The sequence below is a fragment of the Podarcis melisellensis genome (genome assembly GCF_964234715.1).
Source record: "Podarcis melisellensis genome assembly, chromosome: 12".
Classification (NCBI taxonomy): domain Eukaryota; kingdom Metazoa; phylum Chordata; class Lepidosauria; order Squamata; family Lacertidae; genus Podarcis; species Podarcis melisellensis.
Genome location: NC_138544.1, coordinates 26,010,781 through 26,031,638, shown reverse-complemented (window position 1 = coordinate 26,031,638; position 20,858 = coordinate 26,010,781). Strand labels below are relative to the sequence as shown.

Sequence of the window (20,858 nt, the reverse complement as noted above, 5' to 3'; positions counted from 1 at the left end):
CATATGGGTGATAGTTCCATAAGTATGTCTGCTAGCAGTGATCATGCCCATCCTCCTGGCATAAACCCAGCTTGCAGGTAAGAAGCTGCCCATCTTTTCCTTGGTGGAGAAAGAAAGGGGACAGGGAACTTCTCTCTTCCAATCCAGGCTCATGGAAGAAAGGGGTGGTTGCTTCTGCGTCTTGGGTGCCTTACAAAGTGTTGCATGGATTGCTGATTTTGCTACTTTTTCCTGAATTCTGGGATTCTTGTGTTAATGCTTATTTTATTTTATTAAAATGTTATTTTAATACATAAAACCAGAGTTTTATGTACTGTTTCTAGGTATATGCAATTTGATATTTTTATTACTGTAAGCCACCTGGAGTTGTTTTTTTTTTAAGGCAGAATATAAGTATTTCTAAAATAAATATGAATTATCTGCACACGTCACAGGACTTGGGCGGGTTGGTGAAGACCTCAAATTATAATACATTTTTCTTTCTTTCTCTTTAAGGACTCTAAAGTTAAATCTCTGCTCACGAAACTCCTCTGCTTTAACAATCGAATGACCTCAGAGGAGGTGCTGAATGACGACTGTTTCCTGTTGCATGAAGTGATCCCTGTTTCAGTGGAAAGTGAGCCAACTGAACCTGGAAAGGGAGAGGCAACAACAGAAAATGAAGTTGTCCTGCCTGCCATCAAAAACTATGTGACAGAACCTTTTTCAGATAATACGGAGACAAACAGTGATGCCTGTGTTTAAAATGCAAAGCCAAACTAGATTAGTATAATTTGGGCCCAAGAGGCAGAGTTTTCTAGACTTGTAACTTTAAATGACAGAACAAGATCTTGAAAATTTATATATATTTGTTTCCTTCTTTAGTGCATATATTTATTTTAACAAATTTGATATGCATCGAGGATAGTTGCTAACCAGGCCCGAGTTTCAGTTTTGCAAATGCCTAATTTTCCCATCACATACCTTTCCCACTTGCCTTCCAGGGTTACAGGTATTCCTTTCCTCAATACAAGAAACTTCCCAAGTTGTTTTAGGGAACTGTTTGCTTAGGTTTCTGAGCAGAAGGGGCTGCTTTTCAGGGAGAAGGTAGAGCTTGGCTCCAGTGATCTGGCACATTATCCCCGTTAAAGAACTTGCTGGCATTAGCAGTCTTGAAAGAGTGGAGTCTACCACTTGGTTAGTCAACCTAAAATTAGGTTCTTTAAAACAAGCATTGAAAAGAGCCCTCACAGAATATAAATACATCAAAACCTAGAAATAATACATTGTGCCATATTCATTGACGAGCAGTGATTGCTGGATTTGTTGTTTGTTCACATTTTTACAAGGATGTTGGTGAAATGCTTGTGTATAGAACATTCAGTTTATTTCCTTATATTTCTCCTCCCCCTGATCTGTTTTGGGAAAGAGCATTTTTGAGAAATGAGACTTCTTTGAATAAACTTTTGAAGCGAGCCTACGGTTTACACTTTTGGTGTTCTTGGTAAATCTCTTACAAACTTTAAAGAGGCTGGATAGAAAAGTACTTGACTTCTCTTCCTCCCCGCCCCCCTTTCTTTTTCAGTGTTGTATCACAGTTTCACATCCGACCAGTAGGTGGTACTCTTTACTTGGTCCTTTTGAGCAGGATAGCTGCTAGAAACAAGTGTGTGGTGCATACAGTAGGGAACAGCTTGTGACTGGGTCAGGCTGGTCATATAAAAATGTGCATGCATATATATAAATGTATATATAGCACGATGCAGCTTTAAAGAATGTACAATGCAGCTTTTTAATATTGGGAAGAGAAGCCATTTCCAAACATTTGTAAAGCTATTAAAAATGGGACTGGCAAAATGCTTATGGTACCATTTTCCCCCAAAGTAATTTGTCTTTTGATCAGTGTATATAAATAACAAGCAGCTTCATTAAAAGGCAAATCACATAAAAACCCTACTAAAATGTAAAGCTACTTCATTCCTGTTGATAAAAAATTATGGAATATGGATGAAGTCCATTAATCATACTTGGAGTAGACTTCCGTGGGTTCACTCAGACTAAGTTGGATGTTTAGAAGTTAAGAAGGTGTCAGATATACTATGGAACACTAAGAAAACCAACCTAATTGATGTCCTGCAAGGCCAGTTATTAACTTGCATTGAGTTGGGTGTCTTCTTGTTTTGGTTGGCTGAGGCAGAACATCACTTCCTGCTTATACCAATGAGAGGCTCCTTCATTTGCTTTTGCTCTGTAGAGCAGGGGTCAGCAAGGTTTATCTTGCCTGGGCTGGATCGGTCCCGCAGAGATCCCTCCGTGGGCCGGATCGCGTGTGATTTTTGACATCGGTGCAGACGTGATTTTCGGCGTCTGTGCAGACCCAGTTTTTGGTGCCGCAGAAGCGAGTCTCCATGCCGTGCTGCATCGGTGGCTCAGTTCAGGGGTGGCTCTTGGGCTGGTCAAATGACCTCCACGAGCCACTTCTGGCCCATGGGCCTTAGGTTGCTGACCCCTGCTGTAGAGGATAGAAATGTCGGAGAATTTAGTTTGATGTGCCTTTTTAAGCAAATCAACACAATTTGTACTTCCTAGACTGTTATGTGGATTTCGACTGCACCCTTCTGAATTTTGAGACACATTTTTTTTGGGGGGGGGGGATGCAGAAAACATGACAGAATAGATTGAGGAGTGACACTGACTAAAATATATATTGAACTATTCATCCCCAGTAGAGGCTGCCTATCAACAAACCAGTCTAAAAAGTCTATTTTTTTTTAAAAAAGTAAACAGTAAGGCAACAAAAATTAAAACCAAAAAGTTCCTTAAAACAAAATTTACCTCCTTGATTGAAAACACCCAAGTGAATGAAAAGGTCTTCATGTGTCATCAAAAGCAATGTAAAGAAATGTATCAGTAGGGTTCTCAACCTATCTGAATCAGTATTTCTTTATCTCTCATATTGATTGTGCCACATCCTTGTTGCCGTTCAGTTCAGTAATATGTTTAAAATGTCTCCATTGATAATGAAAGCCATCAGAGTATTCTGAAGGAGTGAGGTGTATATACTATGGGTGGTACTACTTTCTGATTTAATATTTGCAGGGCTTTAGTAAAGGTGAGCCAGTGATCCTAGGGAATACTGTCACCAAGTATTCCCAAGTCAGCATGGTGATATCTGTTGCCTGTGATGAGGAAGGAAACCTGGGAGACCCATCGCTTATATCTTGTGCAAGGTTCTGTAGTATGCATGGGGGGGTGTCACTTGGAAATGTAATTAAGTGTGCAAGTATATCAGTTAAAACACTTCATCTGAGCTGTATTTGATGATACTTTCCAAAAGGTCGAGCAAACACGTTTTATTGCAGCTACATTAACTACATGTAGTTAAAGGGACAGATCCAGTCTGTTTCTGATCTCTCCATTGCACTTGTGTTCATAAGTCTCTTTTGCTCTATTTTCTTGTCTGATTGCAACTGGCCACTAATTAGTTTCTGGGCCCAATTCAAAGTGCTGGTTTTGACCTATAAAGCCTTAAACGGCTTAGGACCGCAATACCTGAAGGATCGCCGCTTTCCATATGAAGCTACCCGGACCCTGAGATCACCTTCTGAGGCCCTTCTTCGTGTGCCTCCTCCTCGAGAGGTCTGGAGGGTGGCAACATGAGAAAGGGCCTTTTCTGCAGTGACTCCCCATCTGTGGAATGCTCTCCCCAGGGAAGTTCGCCTGGAGCCTTCATTATACACCTTTTGGCGCCAGGCAAAAATGTTCATTTTTAACCAGGCCTTCAGTTGATTTGATTGACATCCCATGCCCTTTTAAAATGGTTTTTTTGGGGGGGGGCAGTTATTGGGTTGTTTTTATTTTGATTATATATTTTGTGGTTTTGTATTTTGATTTTGTTCTGTGAACTGCCCTGAGACCTCTGGGTATAGGGCCGAATATAAATTCAGTTAAGAGTAGTAATAAAAATTTCCACATTAATCTCCAATTTAAAAAAATCCACATGAAAATAAATATATATATATTTGATCACAATGTACACATTTCTAAACATATTTGATCCTAAAATATGCACTGACACGTTTTGGTAAGTTTCTTTTTGAGCTGAGAGCTGCATCACAAATTTGGATATGTGTGAAATGTTTCTTTCAATCCACATAACGTTGGCTGGGAAGTACAGATTAGGTCACTTCACAGAAATCAAATCCATCAAGCATCCCTGCTACAGACAACAACAGTTGGCTAAAAATATTTAACTGAAGGGCACTTCAACTGTTTTATGTTACTTTAATACCTTGACACTTTTGAAAATCATCTTGAGCTTTGACTTCTTTGGGTATGTGTGCTTTAGTATAGTTCACAATAGAGTTCTCTCTCTTAAAAGCTCTGATTGTGCCTGTTGTCCACTAGTGGCAACTGAAAATTATGATCACAGCAGTGGAATACATAAAATATGTAAATAGTATCATTTAGAAGAAAAATCTTGGTAGACTGAGTCACCAGTTCCATCATTCTCTGCAGTGTCATTTTTTATGATTCATAAGTTCTGTTCCTTACTATTTCTGCATGTCAGCCAAAAAGATTGCAAGCAGCTTCCAAAGCTTTTTAACAATACATCTTAAGCAGGGCGGCCCAACTTTTTCATACCAAGTACTTCAATGTGGAACCTGCAGGCCACACACTGTCTTGTTGTACAGGGCGGGGGAGGAAAGCTGGGAAAGTGCTAACTAGGCTTTGGGAAAGAAACGGGAGGACTCTAAGACCCTGTCAAGAGTCCTCACACCTCATCCCTAAAGCCCAGTACCTCACTTACTCAGCTATGGGAAGGCAGTGCAAAGACTGGTGGGAGGGGCCATCAGATGTTGCCAAGGGCTGCCAGAAAGGGCTTGGAGGGCCGCCAGAGGACCTCGGGGCACGCATTGGACCACCTTGGTCTAAAACGTAAAGGGACCCCTGACCATTAGGTCCAGTCGTGGACGACTTTGGGGTTGCGGCGCTCAACTTGCTTTATTGGCCGAGGGAGCTGGTGTATAGCTTCCAGGTCATGTGGCCAGCATGACTAAGCCACTTCTGGCGAACCAGAGCAGCGCACGGAAACGCTGTTTACCTTCCCCCTGGAGTAGTACCTATTTATCTACGGTACTTGCACTTTGACGTGCTTTCAAACTGCTAGGTTGGCAGGAGCAGGGACTGAGCAATGGGAGCTCACCCCGTCGCAGGAATTTGAACTGCTGACCTTCTGACTGGCAAGTCTTCGTCTCTGTGGTTTAACCCACAGCGCCACCCACGTCACCTTGGTCTAAAGGGCTTCTAATAGAATCCCGAGTAGCCCGTTGTTTTTAATTGCAGCGAGTGGCTTAATAATATAACATCAAAAAAGCAAGCATTTCAGTTTTCCTGATTTTCAAATCTATTTCTTGTATAAAGGAACAGTTTGTAGCTAGTATTACAGTAAGTTGAGGGGAGGGGGTTACAAAGATTTCTGAAATATACTTGGAGTCCTATAGTGATTTTATGCTCTTTATTGCAGCTTGTAAAACTGATTTAATTGCCCCCCAAACTTCAGGCTTTTATATACATCATTTACACAATGAGTCCCGTCTGATTGGCTGATTCTGCTTCCCTCCTGGAGCCTGATTGGTCTTTTCCTGCAGGCCGATCAGTTGTTGCATTCTAGGATCCTACCAGCCTAATAGGCTGATGAACTTCCTCCTAGAGCCTGATTGGTCTTCTCCTGCAAGCCAATCAGTTGTTGCATTCTAGGATCCTACTTGCCTATTGTTCTAGGATCCAAGCATAGTACATAACATTTTCCCTTGCATGAAATCTATTCCCATGGCCACATTCCCCCCCATCAGCTTCCCCAGCCTTGGGTCCCCATAAATTGTTGGATTAAACCCCCACCTCAATCACCCCTAGCTTATGTGGCCCATTGGTCAGGCCTGACGGGGGCCCTTCAAAAGATCTCTGGGTGGCTCACAAGATAAAAGCAAAGAGACGACAAAACAATAATCCACCCTCCAACACACATTTAAAAGGCTGTAGAACATTAAATCAGCCTGGTGCTTAAAAATATATGAGGGTTCCAGACAAACCTCCCTGAGGAGAGAATTCCACAGACGGGTAGCGACTCCAGAAAAGGCCATTCTTGTGTCGCCACCCTCCAGACACTGAGGCACTGCAATCCTTAGCCGTTTAAGGCCCTATAGGTCAAAACCAGCACTTCAAATGGGTCCCGGAAGCTAATGGGCAGCCAGCACAGTCGGGCCAGGATTAGTGCAATATGTTCAGACTACCTTGCCTGGTTGGGATGCATGTGGCGCTGTGAGTTAAACCACAGAGCCTAGGACTTGCCGATCAGAAGGTCGGCAGTTCGAATCCCCGCGACGGGGTGAGCTCCCGTTGCTCGGTCCCTGCTCCTGCCAACCTAGCAGTTTGAAAGCACGTCAAAGTGCAAGTAGATAAATAGGTACCGCTCTGGCGGGAAGGTAAACGGCGTTTCCGTGCGCAGCTGTGGTTCGCCTGAAGCGGCTTAGTCATGCTGGCCACATGACCTGGAAGCTGTACACCAGCTCCCTTGGCCAATAAAGCGAGATGAACGCCACTCCCAGAGTCGGTCACGACTGGACCTAATGGTCAGGGGTCCCTTTACCTTTTTACCTTGCCCGGTTAGCAACCTGGCCGCCAAAGCCTGCACCAGCTGAAGTCTCCGAACTGTCCTCTGAGGCAGCCCCACATATAACGCTCTCTACCTAGAACACAGTCGAATCTAGGAACCGAGTTGGATGCGTGAACTGCATAAGGAACATTACTTAGTGCTTATGTTTCTGATACAAAGTCAGTATATTTTCTCTCTCTCAGTTAAGCTTCCGAATTTATGCTAATATAAATCTTGTTACATAAGCTTAATTCCCTGGAGGATTAGCTGTAGGCACAGGCAGACATCTTGATAACCAATAGTAGCAGTGTAATCACAGGGTGCCAGGGGAAAAAATAGAGTTACAGTGAAATCTACAACAGGCTTCTGCATCACCAGGGCTTCCCACTGTGTAGCTGGGCGCTTGTTACTTCTGCTCTAATTATGCGGCATGTAACGTGGTTATATATACCTGTACATTTTAATGTGTGTTAAATTCATGCTGTGAGCTGTCTATCTGATTAAACTGTGTCGTTGGAATAGCCTGAGTTGGGAAAATGTAGAAAATCAAGAGGCACCGGAATCCCAAATTTTAAGTGCCTTGGATTTTTTTTATCCTGTGAGTAACTTTGTGCTAGAACTGAAACACTGAATGATTCCTTCAGCCGTCAGGAAAATAAGTGTTTATCAAAAAGGAAAGAAAAAGAAAAGAGAGAGAGAGAGAGAGAGAGAGAGAGAGAGAGAGAGAGAGAGAGAGCGCTTTACATTAGGATAAATGTGCAGGAATGTACTGATGAATCTTCATGACTATTGAAAAAGAAGAAAGGAAATTATTCTGATCTGAAAATGTGGAGAATTGAAGATTGGAAAAATGAGAAACTGGGAGAAACCAAAATTGACCTTTCAGCAGAAAGTTGTTTTCGTGCTTGCTTTGTCCCCTGTCCTCACCTTCCAAGGAGGATAGGAATTTATAGCTTAATACCATAATTTCCTTTTTCTATGTTTTCTGTCGGGAAGAGCCATAGGAACATAGGAAACTGCCGTATCTCGTGTCAGAATATTGGTGTACAGTGGTACCTCGGGTTACATACGCTTCAGGTTACATACGCTTCAGGTTACAGACTCCGCTAACCCAGAAATAGTGCTTCAGGTTAAGAACTTTGCTTCAGGATAAGAACAGAAATCGGGCTCCGGCGGCGCGGCGGCAGCAGGAGGCCCCATTAGCTAAAGTGGTGCTTCAGGTTAAGAACAGTTTCAGGTTAAGAACGGACCTCCGGAACGAATTAAGTACTTAACCCGAGGTACCACTGTATCTAGCTTGGTGTTAATCTAACTGACTGGCAGCTGCTCTCCAGGTTTTCTGATGGGGTCCGATGGGGATTGAATCTAGGGTCTGATGGATGCAAAGGATATCCTTTATTTCCAGGCTCTGGACCTTTCCCCTGTAAACTCAGTCCTCTATTACTCCTAGCAGAAAAATGTTGTTTATTCTGCTTTGTATCAGCCCAGTGCTATCTGCAAGTCATTTTGGATTTCTGAATACTGGGCTTGGCGTTGTGGATATACTCTCATTTTAGTACATTTGTGAATTGCATTTAGACTCATTCTCTCTGGATAAAGTGAGTGGTTGCAAGCAACGTACATATCTCTTCTAGCCAAAATGCCATGCACATTTGATTAGAGGCTTGTTTTGATGTTGCCCTTCCTACTCCTCTCTGTTGCCCCATAGAAATCTGCTGCCTTGTCTTGTTTGCTGTGCCAAATCGCATCAGGAGGAGGATGGAAAGGGGGGTGAAAAGTATTGCACCATTCTGTGGCATGCAGTCATAAGCAAAAGCTGGTGGGGAGGGAGAGCTGAGCTGTCTCTGAGTCACTATCCCAGCAGTAATTATTAGGAGAGAAGGGGAGAAGCTTTTTAAAACAGTCTTATTCCTGCCTGAAATATACTCGGAGTCGAGAGTGGATTTCATGCTCTTTATCCAGCTCATAGTGGTGAGGAGGAATGGAAGTTCCCCCAGAATGTCTGCTTTATATACATTATTTACATAATGGGCCCCACGTAGGCCAATCAGGTTGCGGATTCATTTCCACCTGGAGCTGGATTGGGTGGCTCCTGTGGACCAATCAGACTGCTGCATTCTGGGTCCTATTGTTCTAGGACCATTCAGACTGCTGCATTCTGAATCCTATTGTTCTAGGACCAATCAGACTGCTGCATTTTGGATCCTATTCAACTTAGTACATAACACTGCCCATTTCCCCAATCCTGAAATTTAGAGAACCGGCACTTAGGATGGGGAGAAATTAAATTCATTTTGCATTTAAAGGTGAATCTGCCTTCTTTGTACTTTCTGAAACATTATAAAGGGGGAAGCACAGTCATCTTTAGAAATTTGCACTTCCCCAAATTTCGCACAGCAGTTCCCTATCCAAATAATATAAACAAATACATGTACTAGGGTAAAGTGTGCATTAAAGGGCATATATTCATGAAAATAACATACAAAAACGCAACATATTAGGGGGATATTGCTTGCAGAAATGTGTAGATCAGGAGAAAATTGCACTAAAGCACTGATAAATTTTCACAAGGACTTAAAGCTTTGCAAATTGAGGTGAAAATGTTGAGAACTGAACTTAGGTTTAGAAATTCGCCCATCCCTAATCCTGGTTATATATTTTTGCCTCCTTCTTCCAAATTAGTTCTAAATCCTATTTTCATGCAGCCTGGATCTTTATTCCCTCTAGTTCAATCTGTTGTTTCCTCACCCAATAAAAGGTCCATGTTTGTTTTGGTAACCTTTGGAATGGGAAGCTGCTGTTATTTAGTCACTGCTCCCTTCAGATGGAGAGTAAACAGGAGCATGATGCTGGGCACCCACAGTCCGGTGCCCAAGTTGGCATCGCTGCTCTATGCCAACTGAAAACTGTTCCTGTTAAGTTGTGGGCTGCATCTGGCTGTGCTCTGATGTCCATCAATCCCATCCTCGTCACAAGTGTTAAGTTGTGGGTGAACATATCAGACGACACAGCAATTCTTTAAACAGTTCTTGTTTATTCACAGGCCTGAACTGAACTGAACTGAAGGGTTCAGCCAGCCTGCTTATATAGAGCTCCACTACAATGCAACAGTAACCACGTTCTGTAACTATCCAATCACTGAACGTCACTTTCAGTCCCTTATTTGCATATGTGGACCTGAGTGAAAACTATCTACAGTATCCCCCTGCTGGCCCAGGGTGAGAACTTCAGTACATAACACCTCCTCTCAAAACTTAGCAGACCTTTGAAAGCAGACAGTACCATGTAAAAATCAGCAGTATATAAAAATCCTCTGTCACAGCAGAGGCACAGGCCTGGCCCAAGTCAGCATCACAACACCTGAACACCACAGGTAAGGCGGTGGCTGGGCAGAGCACCCACAGTAAAAAAATTATGGGTGCCCAGGCACCCAGGGCCTCCTGGAGTTGGCACCCCTGGCATAGAGGGTTGCGTTTTGTGGAAGCAAAGAGTCAAGTTCCACTGCACACATGAGGTGGTAGCCTCTGGGCAGAAGGCAGTGCATCACAAGCTATTAAATACTTGGGACATGTGCTGCTAATCTCTAGAAACCAGCATGTCATCTTGGCCTGCAAACTTGGAACAGTGGCAGATTGTTTGTGTTTTTGTGCAAGTTGTAGCCTAAGAGGAGCCCGGCTGTGCTTTTAAGGCTCCTGCTCGTCTCAGTGAATAATACAGTGGTACCTCGGGTTACATACACTTCAGGTTACATACACTTCAAGTATCAGACTCCACTAACCCAGAAATAGTACCTCAGGTTAAGAACTTTGCTTCAGGATGAGAACAGAATTCATGCTACGGCGGCGCAGCAGGAAGCCCCATAAGCTAAAGTGGTGCTTCAGGTTAAGAATGGACCTCCTGAATGAATTAAGTACTTAACCTGAGGTACTACTGTACTCAGTTAAAATATCAGTTCATGGAGCAAATGTGCAGCCTCATAAAAGCTGGATCTCTGTGCTGAAGTTGTTGGTATATATTTGGTTTTGTTCCTTGCCTGGGGACATGACTCAAGTTTTACTTCCCAGACGGCACTGCTTCTGAGATCTGCTCCTGCAGTGTCGGACCATTATCTCAGTACGGCTCTGTTTTCCTGTCAAGACAGAATTCCCCACAGGTTGGTGTGTTACTGGCACCAGCCAGGGCTGACCATGGTTCTTTCTGCCAGCTTTCCCGGAGTTTGGCTGAGTCGAGCATGGCTTCTCCACCTTGTCAGGACTGTTGCCGAACTTGTTTACTCACCCCCCCCGAGCTGTTCTGACTCATATGCCTCAGCCCCTTTGTATTCACAGAGGCTGGCACTTTTTTTAATCAATATATTTAACAACTCAAAGATGAGAGATAGCCAAACCACAAAGCACATCACATCTTGTGAATCATTAAGACCTATGTTTTTAATCTGTGGGGTTTTTTTTTTATAACTGTTATTAACTACATCAACCTGCAACCGTGCTTTCTCAGTTGAAAGTTAATTACTCCAATAGGTCATTCTTGACCTTGCAGTTCCAAAACAAGCAATCGTAGATAAATTAGCAAATTTGTACGAAGTACAATACAACGGAAAACCATTAACTACATTTGATGCTATAAATGAGAACATCAGAATGATTGGGGAACATGCTGCTTTTTTCTCCTGACAGTCTATATTCTTTTTAAAAGGAGGAGTAGTGAGAAGAACCAAATATTGATAAAGGAGTCTAGACCAGTGAATTTTTACCTCATAGGTTAATTAGCGTGCTCTGGTCCATGGGGGTCACGAAGAGTCGGACATGACTAAATGACTAAACAACAACAACAGGTTAATTAGTGCATAATTACTAGGACTGTTTCCAACAATGTTTTAGTCAGATTGGACCCACTGCAATCAATGGACCTAAGTCATGGCCATTACTTCCTGTGGGTCTACTTTGTGTGTAGAGGTGACCGTTGCATGGATCACTGTGGCCAGATCAGGGCGAGATCTGCTTGATACGGTGGAAATAGAAAAATGCCACCTTTGCAGTGGCTGCAACCTGCGCCTCCATGGAAAGGGAGGTGTCGAAGGTTATACCCAAGCTCTTGACAGAAGGCGCTGGCACTAATTGAGCCCCCACAAGAGATGGGAGTTGGCCCCCCAGCCCCATGTCATCCCGACCCAACGAGAAGACCTCTTGTCTTCGAAGGATTTAACTTCAACCGGCTCCCACGCAGCCATCCAGCCACAACTTCCAAGCATCTGGTCAGTGTGTCCGGGGCTGAGTTAGGGCAGCCTTCCATCAACAGATAAAGCTGGGTGTCATCAGCATATTGATGACAACCCAGCCCCAAATTCCAGACAATCTGGGCAAGGGGACGCATAAAGATATTGAAAAGCATCGGGGAAAGGATTGCGTCCTGCGGGACTCCACGCACCAAGGAGTGCCACGGCAACAACTCCTTCCCTAGCGCCATCCTCTGTCTCCGACCTGAAATAAAGGAGTGCAGCCATTGTCGGACTGTGCCCTGAATCCCCACGCTGGCAAGGTGGTGGTCCAAAAGTTCGCGATCGACCATATCAACACATATTCTAGTGTCAGGTGCTTCCCCAGTGTGGTGGTTAAGAGCGGTAGACTCATAATCTGGTGAACCTGGTTCGCTTCCCCACTCCTCCACATGCAGCTGCTGGGTGACCTTGGGCTAGTCACACTTCTCTGAAGTCTCCTGACCTCACTCACCTCACAGAGTGTTTGTTGTGGGGGAGGAAGGGAAAGGAGAATGTTAGCTGCTTTGAGACTCCTTCGGGTAGTGATAAAGCGGGATATCAAATCCAAACTCTTCTTCTTCCCAAGAGGCAAGTCAAATGCTTCTGCCACAGTGGTCTGGGTATACAGTTTCGCTGAGGTGGGCCTTTCTAACTCATAACTCACTCTATGTCTCCCAAATACCCTAGGATCCAGCTCTGCACTCTCATCACTCCCCGCCCCCCCTGGCCAGCCCTGCCAAGACGTCCCCACGGAGCTCACGACAGACGTTTTGCTCCTTATACTGGTACACGCTATAAGGCACCATCCAACTCTCTTAGGGACTCCACTCTGAATTTATTCCTTAGCCTTTTCTTCTCCCAGAGATACCCCACAAGGCAACAGAGGTTTAGGGCCAGAGTTTTCCATTCTTAGATGGGCTACTTTCCCAGGTTGGCGAGCCCCACCTGCCCCTCAGGCTTACAGTCTTAAAAAAGACACGACACAAAGGGAAAAATGATTGTGCAGCAGGAGGAAATAAGCCATCTTGGGTAAAAGCTCCTGGATACAAATTCTTCTATTGCTCAGCTGGGTTGGGAAAATTCCAAGGAGGGGAGATGCTGAAAGCTTGCTGGCCTCTCAGTTGTGTTGATGTTAATAATGGCTGCTGCCAGGTGATGGTTTTCTTATATGTATTAGATGCCTCATAAATTCCCCAGGCAACATACAGCTTTAAGTACGGTATATATAAAACAATTAGAAACATGATGCTGCAATCAAACATCAAACTATTGAAAACCCAGCACAAGAAGAAAACTCAGACACATATTTTTACACATCAGAAGAGCTAATCACTTCAAATACTAAAACCCATCAGCCGGCAAAGACTGATAGTCTATCTCCACAATTATCAAATCTGTAAGAACGTAAAGATTCCATTGATGTTAAAGTAAGTATGAAATTGATGTTAAAATTCCTAGGAGAATAAAATATTTTTTTTTGCCTGGTCATAAGGCAGGCCTCCTGTGAGAGTGTGTTCCACTGTAAGATTGAGGGTGGAATCTGGTGTGTGTGTCCAAAATTGATCACTAGTCTTCCAGCCCTGGAAAGTGGCTCCTAGATTCATTCTAACTAGCTGTTTTGCCCTGCATTGCGCTCCCATTTTTTTACATTTCTAACCTTGCTTTCATGAGAGTCAGTTCAATCCAGCTGAATCCCCTTTCTCTGTGCACCCACACCTGCTATAAACACAGCTGGAACAGAATGACATGGGGAATTGCATGAGAAATACTCCTCCCCCATTTCAATTCATTGGTTTCCCGCCTTTCCTACAAGGAGGTTAAGGTGGCATACATGGTTTTCCAGCTCCTCACAACAGCCCTGTGAGGTAGGTTATGGTGACAGAAAGTGATTGGCCAAAGGTCACACAGTGAGCTTCATGGCCTTCTGTGAGTATGAGGAAGTTTTTAATTTCAGGTAGGTAGCCATGTTGGTCTGACGCAGTTGAAATAAAAACAACAACAACAAAAATTGTCTAGTAGCATCTTATAGATGGATTGGCAGTTGAAGCTTGAATCAATGATGGCAACAGGATGGGGCCCTGCAGCATACCTGAGCACAGCAGGTGTATTTAGGGGGTGCAAGGCAGACGGCGTGGCACACACAATTCTGTCCTCCAATCCTGGGACTCCGAAGGAAGGTCAGAGGGCTGCCACCCCTGTTTCCAGCATCCGCCACCAGAGGCAAACATCTCACTCTAATGATAGGGCCGGCCCTGTATGGAAGTAACCCTACATTTACAGGGAATTATAGTTTTTATGGTCCTGCAGGAAGTCTAAGCAGCCAGCCTCTACCTCTCTCCCCCTTCCCCCTTCCTATCACTCCACGTATCTCCAATTTTCACATGCCTTGCACCGCAGGAGTGGCTTCTCATGTCACAGGATCAGGGAAGCAAGTTAGGAATTTGAAAAATCCTACGAATACAGTAGTACCTCGGGTTACATACGCTTCAGGTTACATACACTTCAGGTTACAGACTCTGCTAACCCAGAAATATTACCTCGGGTTAAGAACTTTGTTTCAGGGTGAGAACAGAAATCGTGCTCCGGCGGCGCGGCGGCAGCAGGAGGCCCCATTAGCTAAAGTGGTGCTTCAGGTTAAGAACAGTTTCAGGTTAAGAACGGACCTCTGGAACGAATTAAATACTTAACACAAGGTACCACTGAATAAAGAACACATTTTGTTTTCAGAAGACTGTTGAAAATGCATGTATTTTTATTTAAAAAAATATATCCTGATGCCTAATCATTTCATGTTTCGTAACACACTGCAGGACCTTTGGAAGAAATTAGCTATATAACTAGTACACTTAAAGGTGTGGGCAATCCCATGCTATAGGGTGCTAGGATTTTGTTACTTTAGAAACCTACAGGGGTTTATAGCCTCTGAATAATAGTATCAGTGACCCAAATTATATTTTTGCAGTGGAGGTGTCGATGGCATTGCTTCTGACTTTTCCTCCTGAGCAATAATCTCTCACAGTTGCAAGTGTGGAGTCAGAAGGGCATATTAATGCACTCCTGCTGGCAAAAGTACCCCCTGGTGCCCAGTTCCCGCATCAAGAAACAAACTCTTAATTTCTGTGGGAAGTCAAATGAGACACACTTGCAGAGTTTCATTTTCTTTGAATTCAGGTGCACTGCCGTGTTTTGAGCAAATAAAACCAGGTAATACAGAAAAGCATGTTGATGTTCAAAGAATTCTAACCTTTTACCATTTGCTACTTCAGCTAAGTAGCGTCAAACAATTTGGCATATACAGGCAGATTATGTGGCAGTATTCAGGTGACTGGAAGAGTACAGAGTGCAGTTTTTATTTGAAAATATAATTTGGTCACCAATGTTTTTTTTTTAAATGGGGAAAATCCACCACACTCTATAAGCACAAGATATACAAATCCACAGAAAAAGAAATATTGGGCTGCATCCATTTGTGTGCCCCTCTAGTAATAATATTAATATTATTATTATTTTATACCCTGCCCATCTAGCTGGCTTTCCCCAGCACACATAAAAACATAATAAAATGTCAAACATTAAAACTTCGAAACAAAAAAAATTCCTTCCAGTAGCACCTTAAAGACCAACTAAAACTTCGAAATAGAAATAAATAAATAAAAAATTATCTAGTCGCACCTTTTAGACCAACTAAGTTTGTTCTGGTATAAGCTTTCGCGTGCATGCACACTTCTTCAGATACACTGAAACAGAAATCAGCAGACCCTTATATATAGTGGGAGGGTGGGGTGGGGTATTTCTCAGAAGGGGGGTGGGCGATGGATGATTGGCTGAATGGGTATGGTAAACCTGTTGACGACTGTTAATGACTGCAATTAGTCGTACAGGAACTGGTTTGGGTTCTTCTTTGATCTGGCGTTTTACAACAGTTGAACCACAAAGATGGAATTGCAGAAGAAGAAGAAGAAGAAGAAGAAGAAGAAGAAGAAGAAGAAGAAGAAGAAGAAGAGGAGTTTGGATTTGATATCCCACCTTTCACTCCCTTTAAGGAGTCTCAAAGTGGCTAACATTCTCCTTTCCCTTCCTCCCCCACAACAAACACTCTGTGAGGTGAGTGGGGCTGAGAGACTTCAGAGAAGTGTGACTGGCCCAAGGTCACCCAGCAGCTGCATGTGGAGGAGCGGAGACGCAAACCCGGTTCCCCAGATTGCGAGACTACCGCTCTTAACCACTACCCAGGGTGGACAATGGCAAGAGGCTTTATGTGGCATCGCCTAGCTTCTGCTATAACACCTGAGACCCACTGCTTTTTTTAAGTGTATTTCCACTGCCAGGACTCACTGTATTGTCCTTAAGTTTCCCTGTCTTGTTCTGCTGTTGATGTTTAATCCACAAAGCAAAGAGCGCCAAACATTTAGTGCTGAATTTTAAGGGCTTATCCACACTTCCTCTTCTCCCACTTCTTTCCCCTTAGCACTCAATCAGGAGCAAATGGCAGTTCGGATTTTCTCCAGATAGGCATTTGCTTTGATTTAGCACTTCAGAGCAGCTGTTTCCTGGGAAAGGAGTAGGGCAAAGGGGAAAACTGTTCAGAGCCCTTTCTAGAATGTGTGGCAGAAGTGTAGATGAGCCCTAGGTGTGAATATCAGAATGGACTTTAGCAACATGTAAAATATTTGCTCCTTTTGAACATTAGTGATGAATGCCTTTCTGTTTTAGACAAGGCCTGTGCGCCCACCATACATTTAAATCACTTTACTTCCCTCAAATAATCTTGGGATCTGTAGTTTGTTAAGGGTGCTGGGAATTATAGCTCTGTGAGGGGGTAAGCTATATTTCCCATGATTCCTTGGGGGACGTTATGTGCTTTAAATGTATGGTTTCTATGCAGCCAAGGTAGAACTGACAACTTCTTGCCTCTGCACTGACAATGTGGTGGATGCTATAAGGCTAATGCAATTTTCCAACTCAGTCAGTAGCTGGTAGGCATGGAAGGAGCTGTCCATTTCAGATCTCTCTGTTTCTCATTTTTCCAATCTTCAATTCAGCTCTACACATTCCTGCGGCAGTTTATTATTGTTGTTTTAAATCCTCATGAAAATTCTTCAGCATTTTAGTGCTAATTTCTCCTAATAAACATTTTTATATGCAGTTTTGAATAATGTGTACATTTTTGGAAGCAAGCTCTCCTTGCATTTCAATGTTATTTTCATTAATATTATTTTTTAATGTACGTACAGTGGTACCTCGGGTTAAGAACTTAATTCGTTCTGGAGGTCCGTTCTTAACCTGAAACTGTTCTTAACCTGAGGTACCACTTTAGCTAATGGGGCCTCCCACTGCCGTCACTGCGCGATTTCTGTTCTCATCCTGAGGTAAAGTTCTTAACCCGAGGTACTATTTCTGGGTTAGCGTAGTGTGTAACCTGAAGCATCTGTAACCTGAAGCGTATGTAACCTGAAGCATCTGTAACCTGATGTACCACTGTATGCTTTTACCTAAGATATACTTATCTGTTTGGTTGCAAATTCAAATAGCCACATTTGGTTCTCATATTGTTTTGAAAATGTGAATTTGATAGATTTGGCTTTAAATACAAACTGCATTGTTTCTCTCTCTCCCCCCCGCCACCCCGTCCCTAGTAGCTGGGTACTGGTAACTAGCTAACTCTCTGAAAACATCCATTTTCATCATGTCAACTTTTCTGTTTTCAAATCTCTCTCTATATTAGGATATGCACTACGGGAGGAAAATGGAAACTAATTTGTGCAATTATATTAATCTTTTTGGCATCAATGGGAAAGTTGTGTACCTCCTAATGGGCCAAGGCAATTTATAAACTTGTTGTGTTCTGGCCTCTTTTTACGAGCCTCCCAAATTGTGGGTGACAATATTTATTTTCTATCTTGTTGCTTCAGGGTTCTGCTCCTGCTTGCTCGGCCTCTGATGCATTGTTGTTTTGGCTCAGTACCTTTCCTTATGCCGCTTGTTGTTCAGGGACTATTTTAGCTGGTGTTTCCCTGAAAATACATAGATGTGACAAAGGCCGGCACGCACATCCATATCTGCAGGCGACCAACTTGCCGTGTGATTCAACCTCATTAATTGCCCCTAGCCACGACAACATCAGGTCTGTACGGCTAATCTCTGCAGAAAGGCACCAGCATTGCTGACACCCAGAATGAGTTGCTTTGTCAGTTTTATTGCTACTGAGGCCAATAACTTAACTGCCCGGTGTTTCTTGGCTCCAGATGCTGCCACTGGTGGAGTATGAAATATCTTGAGAGCAGCCTCAGAATAAGGGCTGTTTTTTTCCACGTAATGCCAAAGGGTCCTTCGGAATAAATCGGTGTATTTCTGTGATGGAATTTGGAGAAGAGAAGTGTCTTTTGTTTTGTTTTTTCCTTTCAGAGCACTCATAGCCACCTCAGAAAAAAAACAACAACAAAAAACCTTACCCATTTCAGGAATGTTATTAGTACCCAAAACTACTCACAGGTATATCTTCATGATTATCAGATGTAAACCTACAGTTAAAAACAGAAAGTGAATGCTAGACTGCCCATTTCTCAAGCATGTTGGCACTATGTACAGCACAGGGGGGGAAAATGGCGTTATTTTAGTTCCAAGGTCAATTTTACACACAGGAAGAGCTAATCGCCTTAAAAACTAAAACCCATCGACTGTCAAGGCTGATATTCTATCTTTGCAACTATCAAATCTGTAAGAACTGACAAATTCTGCTGATGTTAAGTAAGTATTAGCCTGATGTTTGAAGGCTGAGGAGACGGGATTGCCTGTCAACAAAAAACCCCACACCTACGTGAGTTCCAGGCAATTTTGGAATTGGATCAGCGCAGGTTTTGATGATTACTCACATGACTGCTTCGCTGTGCGTATTTAGTGTGGCTCCCTCCAGATCTTTGGGACGATGACAACCACCATCTTTGGCAATTGGACATGCTAATAGGAACTGATAAGAGTTGTAATCCACAGATTGAGGTCACTAGGTTGGCTATTCCTGCACGAAGCTCGCTTTCTGTGCTCCCACAGAGCTGCCGAAAGCTAAGTTTCCCAGTTTCATCCGGGACAAGTTAAACATGGTGAGGCGGAATGGCCCAGCCCTGAGGTTTGCCTCAAGAGGAGCTGATCTGAGAATGTGCTTTCTGTGTACACAGGTATGCAGTGAGGGCTTGAGAAGCGCATTCTCAGACACAAACAGACTACGCTATAACTATTCCAGAAGAATGCGTTTTGGATTGACAAATGGTGTGAGGCAGGGGTGGCGTAGTGTATGTGTGTACAGCACATACACACACCCCCAAAAGGTGCCCACGTCAGTACAGAGCTCCTGGTAAACTATACAACATATGCATGATACCTGTTTTGCAGGGGATTGGACTCAATGACCCTTTGGATCCCTTCCAACTTGACAATTCTACGATTCCATGATTAAAACACAGTGTGTACACACCTCTAGGCTGCTGAAATGGAAAAAAGACTCATTTATTACTGTAGGATTTCCTTTCCAAAACCACCACCACCACCACCAAGCAGTGTTTACAGGGCAAATGATGGTGAAAAGAACCAAGGAATATGACAATGAAGGGTCCTGCGTGAGAGACAGGCTGGAGAGAGGATGTGAGACTGAGGGAAGAAGGGGAAGCACCCAGGTGAGAGCTGGGAGGCTTTGCTCTTCTGTGTGTGGAATGAGGATGAATATATAATTGTGATAGAGAGCTTGGTTATATATATGCAAATAGTTTCTTCTTCTTGCTTGTTCCATTCTTTATTTTTCTCTTGGTTTGTTTCTTATCTATCTACTTTAGTTCGACTCAGGGCTGTCTTTAGCAGATGCGGCAGCGGGGTGCAAATATCTGCCCAGCGTCCCCAAATTACCAGGGATAGTGTTGGGGTGGCCATAGCTGCACACTGGCAGCCATCCGGGGGAGGGGCGCAACTCTCCCCCATGCCACTGTGGGAGAGCGATCCCCGCAGAGGCTTGGGAGGGAAGCTTCACGCCTGCCAACTTTATGGTTGGCGGGGCACAGCTGGTGGGCGTGCAGGGAAAGAGGAGGCCGCCGGCAAAGCCGCGCAGCTCCCCCACTTGCTGGGGCGCCCCTGAGAGGCCAGCGCCCTGGTGCGATGCACCACTAAGCCCTATGGGAAAGATAGCTCTGGTTCGACTTCTACTATGTTGAAAGCTCTCAGTAACAAGAGAATTTTCAAAAGGGGAAAGAACCAAGGAAGCTTTTGCAATCATTTCTGTATAAGTCGCTGGTGTCTACCTGCGGCTCTGGCAAGAACAGTTACTGATGCTCCGCAGACGCCGTGACAAGCTGCAAATATCAACACCTGCAGCCATTATGTATGCAAAATGAGTCATGGCAGCTATTATGCTGGTGGCGGAGCTACTAGTGGACGACAGCAGCTGCCTTGGATCATGGAGTTCGCCGAGCTTTTTCCACACATGCCCTTTGACGCACCAGCAGGATGATCTTCTCATGAGTGTTCTTACACCCCTTTCACTGCCTCAGGAGCCTCTCAAGATTATTTTGCTCACTTGCAGTCAGCACTCATGATGTCCTCCCTGGGGGATAGAAGCCACAGCAGCTGCCCTATGATAAGGAAGGAATGACCTTTCAGAATCTGGTCCACCCCTCCGCTTCCAAAATGCTGTGAAAATGCAGCACCGGAGTAGATGGATATTTACCATCTTCCTCAAGCGCCTCTAAATGTCTCAAACTGTTTATGACACGTGTGGTATTGTTCTGCCCTACCAAGTGCTATTTTTCTAGGGAAAAAGGGTGCCGGAACTCACCATGAAACCTCCATCTTTCTCTTAGAATGGCAATAGCGCCCACTTGAGAGGTGCTGGAACCAAATTCCGGAAAGTTCCAGTTGAAAAAAAGCCCTGGCCCTACCCTTTATCTGCAGTTTACTCTGCTTCCATTCCACAGAGGCTGTCAGGCT

The 20,858-nt window shown here is 43.9% G+C and overlaps 1 protein-coding gene and 1 long non-coding RNA gene across 8 annotated transcripts in view; one reads left to right on the top strand and one right to left on the bottom strand.

Annotated features, from left to right (window-relative positions):
* Positions 1–1,454, top strand: part of STK31 (serine/threonine kinase 31) — a 32,656-nt gene extending 31,202 nt beyond the window's left edge. For all 7 annotated transcript variants that reach the window (XM_081883180.1, XM_081883179.1, XM_081883177.1 and 4 more), the window contains one exon: positions 496–1,454. In XM_081883180.1, the coding sequence (XP_081739306.1) occupies positions 496–744 (249 nt within the window). In that variant the 3' untranslated portion in view covers positions 745–1,454. The remainder of the gene's footprint in view (positions 1–495) is intronic.
* LOC309353902 overlaps positions 1–20,858 on the bottom strand; it is a 124,502-nt gene that overhangs the window by 43,550 nt on the left and 60,094 nt on the right. The gene's annotated exons all lie outside the window — the stretch shown is intronic.